General features: G+C 42.6%; 1 protein-coding gene across 5 annotated transcripts in view; it reads right to left on the reverse strand.

Moving 5' to 3' along the window:
• Positions 1–577: 577 nt before the first annotated feature.
• The window catches only part of LOC104291694 (core histone macro-H2A.1), a 38,332-nt gene continuing 32,457 nt past the window's right edge, over positions 578–6,452 (reverse strand). For all 5 annotated transcript variants that reach the window (XM_009890988.1, XM_009890996.1, XM_009890972.1 and 2 more), the window contains exons 7-8: positions 5,830–6,004; positions 578–1,310 (exon numbers count right to left, since the gene is read on the reverse strand). In XM_009890988.1, the coding sequence (XP_009889290.1) occupies positions 1,145–1,310; positions 5,830–6,004 (341 nt within the window). In that variant the 3' untranslated portion in view covers positions 578–1,144. The remainder of the gene's footprint in view (positions 1,311–5,829; positions 6,005–6,452) is intronic.

The following is a 6,452-nucleotide window of genomic DNA, read 5'->3' on the forward strand; positions in this document are numbered from 1 at the left end:
AAGTTTTTAACAGAGATGGAAAACGTATGCCTACTGTCTAGAGAGCAGGCTAAAGACTTCAAAGGAAGAGCTTCCTCTTCAGAGCGAGCATTCATGTGCAATAGCTTTTGAACGCGTAACCTCTTCTTTCTCAAAGTGCAAAACCAAGTGGCTTCCGTAAAGGTTTATGTCGGTATGGATTTCAGCTGTGCAAATGGTATGGCAACCAATGCAAACCGGGCTCATAAATATTTGGAAAAAATACAAAATGGCTTCAAAAAGGCCAATATTAAATCGTTGGAACTAGTTCAAAAAATCCTAGGCCTTGCTTGATCTAAAATGCTGCAACCTCCCAAACTAAACAGTCAATTAACTCTGATTCTGAACAGGAGGATCTGAAGCACCAACTGGAAAGTCTGAACGCTCACTGGAAGTGGTTCTGGCCGAGCGTCGCTGGGCACGCACGCGGCCAGTGCAGGTAAGAGGTTTCCAGGCCACTGGTTCAGATCTGGTGTTTTCTCATCCCTCTCGTGACTAACTTCTCAGGATTTAGAAAACAAAGGCTTAATGGAAAAATTAATTCAAGTACACCAACAGCAACAGTTCAAACATTTTACTAAATCAATTCACACGATTTCAAAATTGTAAATATAATTAAGGACAACAGGGTTTCTGTATTTTTTCTTCCAGATTTATCATTAAGACAATAAACGAACACAAATTAGGTTTATAGCATCTGTTCTTTTAAAAAACGAAAGGAACGCCACTCGATGTATTGATAAAGCACCACAACACAGTTACAAAATAGGGTTGGCCTGTTTCTTTCACAAGTAAAAGACTACATACTCCTAACGGCTTTCTGCTTCAATCCATACTTCATTAAAATAAAACTATAAAATCTCCTAGATTACACTAAGTTCAGACGATGCCTGGTATACAGTGCATTAACAGCAGTAATGCCAACTATCAGTGCCAACATAAAACATTTCAGAAAGTAAAAACAAAACAAACAAAAAAAACCCCAAACGAAACAAAAAAAACTCAACAAAACCCCCACCTTTATTCCCCTAGATGAGCAAAATTTAAAATAAGGGATGCTCTGCTTCACAAGGAGTTAAGGATTCGGGGAGGACGATGGGCAGAAGAGTACTGTCGCTTTCTAGGCTTAGTTGGCATCTAGTTTGGCCATTTCCTGCACGTATATCCCTATACTCTCACTGTCGAAGAGCACGAAGTACACCGTCTTGATTGAAGAGGACATTGTTGACACGAAATAGCTGGAGATGGCTTTCAGGATCAGCTGAGCAGCCGTTTGCTTTGGGAAGCCGTTTCTAGAAGGAGAGACACAAAGAAAAGAAACTCAAGACTTGCTGAACAAGCTTTGGATGGTATAAATCGGTCTTTTCTCTACGGCAGCACGGTAAATAAAGCTCCAAAGCCAGTGTTTACAGTCTGAATTAGAAGCTACAAACTTGTTTGCTTAGGCAAGACTTAAAATGTTCCAACAGAAGAAAAGCATTCCTAAAATATGAATACAGAGTCCACACACATCAATGGGTTGAACCTTACAATATCTGATGGGTCAATTATTCTCATTTAACAGTCTTCCTGAAACGTTCAGGAAAGCAGCAGGGACATTAGAGTTGCAGAGTCAAACCCGTCCGGAAAGCAAACCAACCATCACAGAAAAAATAAAAAGGGATTGAGAACTTGATATAGAAAATGAAGCATGAAAAGGCACAAAGTACAAAGTGGTTTTACCACTCTTAATGATTAATAGTATAGCACAAAATTAAAGAAGTCACTTGTACAGCCTCGCTGCAGACTGAAAAGGAAAAAAGAATGAGTTCTAGTTGTTTGATAGTGAGAAACACCACTCTTACCATTTCACATGTGGGAGAAAAAGTGAAGCAGGCTGAGGGAAGGTGAGCAGATCTGCTCCCCTGGGTCCCAGGGAGCCTTGCCCAGGTGGGGTCAGTCTAAAGTTACTGGGCTCGGGAAGCCAAAGCAGCTGTGTCAGGGCTGAGGAGAGACTTAAGGGACTTGATGACTTTTCTAAGCCAACCTCAGCAACACTTCCAACACTCCTTACAGCCTTTTTAATTACAGGGTGATTCAATGGAAGTACAGTCCTAAGAAAAATATGTTGAAGGACATCTGCTTGGTATCAACCAGAAAGATCTGAAAAACAGAGGCCTTTCGACTCCTCTAGTAATGCCTAAGGAAGAGGCTCCCGCCCCCTTCTTCTGGAGAAGCCACAAACAGAACAAACCTTGTTGCTTTCTCAGATGACAAAACTGCGTGACTGAATTTCAAAGCTCAATGTCTACCCCAGGAACCCTTCTTACAAGCTTTGTCACATTTTTATCTAGCAGCCCTTGACTGAAAGTTTCATCTAATCTTAAAACAGGTCAAGCACGAGTAGAATGGTCTGAACAAAGCCAGGACCTGAACTGGGAGTTTTACAGGTCATGGCAAACTCCTGAAATTACACCCGGTAACTACTCCGAATGTGGCCCGAGCATTGCTGCAGAACTCAGGAAGAACGGCTACCCACCCAGGCTGGGGTTTCGCCCTCGCCAAACTCAGAGCCACAGTGACCAGCCTGAGGGTGATGGACACCACCACTCCCACCAGCAGGGCCCAAACAGAATTTTAAAGATCCTGTTGAACGTCACCTGGTTGCCCGACATACACTTACAGCTATACGATGGTCAATACTCCCTGTTATAAAGTAGGTACTATTAATACTACTAACAATTTACAGATTACACAGATGGCTGAGTTTCTCCGAGTTTCCTCAGCAATTGGAAGAAGCTGGGCTAAATTCACCTCTGGCAGTACCAGGTGAGACATCACTTAGCGTTTGCTCACTGGAGCACCAAACTGGTAATAAAACGCTGTTCTACTCTCCTTCTCATTACATGCTGCAAGACACAGAATGAGAAAGGCAACTGCCTGTGTCACTGCCCACTCACTGCACATTACCTTACCATAAAATATACCCCAAGAGCAATTCTGTGGTAGCGCTGCCTGTAATGTGATATTCTACATGATGCCTGAAGATAACGGTTGTGATATTTCAAAAACGATGACATGAAATAGCTCATGCTGTTTCTTTCTTTTCCGAAAATGCCCAATTTTTTCTTCTACTGAAGAAGAAAAAAAAAAAAAAGGAAAAAGCATTTTGAAAAAACCTTGTACTCCTCCAAAGCCCAATGAGCTGGTCAGGGAGAATCAGCTGTGTGACAAGTTAATCAACTGAGAGCACAGTTTTGACATAGGGGCTACTTCCTACTGTCAGCTTACACAGAGAAAAAGACACAGACTCAGCACGCCTCCGCGTCTGATCACTTGCTAGTTACTTATGAATGCTGCACCCTGGCATTTATTGAACGGATCTTTGAGGAATTTTGCTCCCGAGCAGGAATTGTCATGCAGGCCAGCATCAAAATCAGGCTATCTGCCGTTTTGGGATTGCTCGCAGGGGACTCTGAAGTCACACAGCTTCCACTTCAGGAGTCTTCCAGCAAGGTACTCGCAACCGGGCAAGAGAAAGAAGAGCAGCCTGGTCAGAGGGAGACACGCACACAGGGAAGCCGATTAAAGGAAATTGTTTAGGAGCACCGTCCCACAAGAGAGGAAAGAGACAGAGTAGAAAAGTCCAATGGCCATGCGTGGGTTGCAAGAAGAAACAGAAACCTCTTGCCTCGATCTACTGGTCTGAGTTAAATTCTTGTGAAAAGGCAGTTTGAGACTTTAGCCAAGCTAGTGTCAATTCAGATCAAAGTCAGAGCCTCAGAACGAAATCCCTCCTCCCAGGAGGACTTTATGTGCAATCCCTAACTCCCCTTTCCCCGTTCTCCTGCTGGCCCTACCAGACTGAACTCCAGGCTACCTCTGCACAGCGCCCTTCTTGTGCTTTCCACAAGTTGGCTGTGGCTGAGCATCTGGCCCACTGAACGCTACAAGTATGCTATTTTATTTCCCCCCGTGATTTATTTGAACTGCCCTCATGTAATCCCATTCCTCAACTATAAAAGAGAATGAAACTGTTTATGTGGGTTTATTGGGTGATGTCTGCTTGACAGATGTCTGTACTAGAACAGCTGCATACATGTGGTGTCTTTGGCATTTGCTGTCTTTAAAAGCTTTACTTTTATTTTTTTTTAACGCTTCTGACTTCATAAAAACAAGTAAAGAGCATTGTCAGAATATATTCTGTTCTCTCCAACATTAATTTATGCTTGAATATCTCTAATTAAAAGAAAAAGGGAAAATACACAACCTCATATATTTCTCAAGGCCTGTTGATCCCTCTCCATCTTTTAAAAACACCACTTCAACTGGCTTGAGTGGAATGACGTGCATATGCCAAGCTGAGAACGTTGCCACAGACCTTGCCTGTCAGTAACCAGATTTCGTAACAGAATGTGAATCTCATGATTATTCAGGGTTTCATCATCTTCCAACGCCAATCAACTACTTCGCAACAAGGGTTGGGAACTGTTCTTTGCTGGGAGCTCTCCAGAGAAGAAAAGGTTCCGTGGAAGATATTTTACATGGTCTTGCTTTAGGCACCTACATACCCAATTCCATAGTCACTCTACAGTCCGTGGAGGAACACAGTTTCTCCCAAAGAGCAACTGAGAACTTCTCTTTGTACTGACCAGCCCGTGAACCTGACAGCTAATTCAACAGCTTAGTCCGAACCCTCCGCTGTGTTTCTCCACTGTTCTACAAAGTAGGCTCATGTTACCTCCTTAAAATGACACCCTTGCAAATTAACCTTATTTGGAGCTTTGTCTGATGCAAGTCGCTTACATTTATTATCCTAGTGAAACTTCTATTTCTTTATTGTCATTCACCCAAAAGCTCAAACAGCGCTTCCTGCCCCAACCCACAGAATATGCAGGAATTAATCTCGTGTTGCAACACGGCACAATGAGAAGAATTTTCTCGCTGTACATCAGCCAACTTCTTTCATGGCAAACTCAAACAGGGGCAGTTGTTCAGGGTTAAATACACAACTGTGTAATTCAGCCTAGATGTGGCCCTCGGTCTTCATACCGAGCAATCGCTACGGGCCGAGTGTTCCAAACCTTCTTCCCCACCCCAAACTCGAGAGCCTCAGTTTAAAAGTGAAGTCCGTATTCGGACTCTTAAAATCATGATCCAACTTTCAAAGGCACTGAGCACCCATTACAAAGCCAGAGGACCTTAACTTTAGACTTTGGCTTTCAAAAACCTTGGCAAAGGCTTTTAAGGCCTTTTTTTTTTCGTGAAAGATGATGTTTTCCATGATGTAAACTGCATGGAATTCAGCTTACGAATTTTGGGTGAAAGCTTGAAGTGACTCTGCAAATCCTGAGAATCGTGGCACTTCAGGTTTGCTGCTTAAACGAACACTGATATGTAGCTTCTGTCCATCCTAAGACATATATTGCAGGAAGTTTCATTATGCACCAAAACTAGGTAAAACAGACCCCGTTTCTTCACGTTCTCCTCCACATCCCCAATTTATACAAACAAATTGATAGTTTGAAAAAAGTCTTTTTAATATCCTCTTTAAAAGTTTGTTTTATGCTCTTTGACCTATTGGCATGCTTTAAGATTCCGCAGGGATCACTACTAGACCTGCCAAAGTTGAATTAGTCAGGAGAACACTGCAGGCTCCACGCGCAGCTTGAACGAACCTGGAAGAAACATTTCATTCGGGGAACCGAAACGAACAAGAAACGAACATCAGCATCACAGCTATGGGTTCTGTACAGGGAGAAGGGACTGGCACATATGAGATGGCACTTAGAAAACGTGACCTATTTGGCATCAAGTATGTAACAGCCTTACCTGCCACTGCCAATTGAAGGAAATGCAATTGATTTCAGCTTCTTTTCATCAGCCAGAGCCAAGCAGTTCTTCACCGTCTTTTCCAGCAGCTCCTCGCATTTGTCTGAGCCCCAGCCTGGGCTATTACAGTGGATCACAAATTTTGCAGGCAATCCATGGCCAGCACTGACAACAGCTAGTAAGAACCGAAAGTGAAACATAATTGCTTTTCTCTCCTCAGGATTAAAAGAGTGCATATGCGATTAAAATAGCAAACAATTGACAGACATTCCTTCAGCCCCTGTGAATGTTTTAGATTACAAATCACACAGCCTTAAAATATAACAACATGATTCCAGAGACTTTGTATTTTCCATTTCCAGCTGCACTTTGCTGTGGTAATTTATAAATCATAGCTATAATCGAGCTTATTTTAGAGAGAGCAAGAATTCATGGCTGACATCAAAGAAAACACATTTATACTGGGGATTGTGCAAACTTGTGTAACGTATAAGGAAAAAGGCAGTAATCTGTTAGAGCGTAGACCCGTTCAAGGGACGGTCTTGCTTTGGTTCAGTTTATTACAGAGCTACAGTAAATATCAGGATGCTGGACAGGAGTTATGGCTTTTGTGTGCTTCTGCT

This window comes from Charadrius vociferus, unplaced genomic scaffold (genome assembly GCF_000708025.1).
Source record: "Charadrius vociferus isolate BGI_N301 unplaced genomic scaffold, ASM70802v2 scaffold370, whole genome shotgun sequence".
In the NCBI taxonomy this organism is placed as follows: domain Eukaryota; kingdom Metazoa; phylum Chordata; class Aves; order Charadriiformes; family Charadriidae; genus Charadrius; species Charadrius vociferus.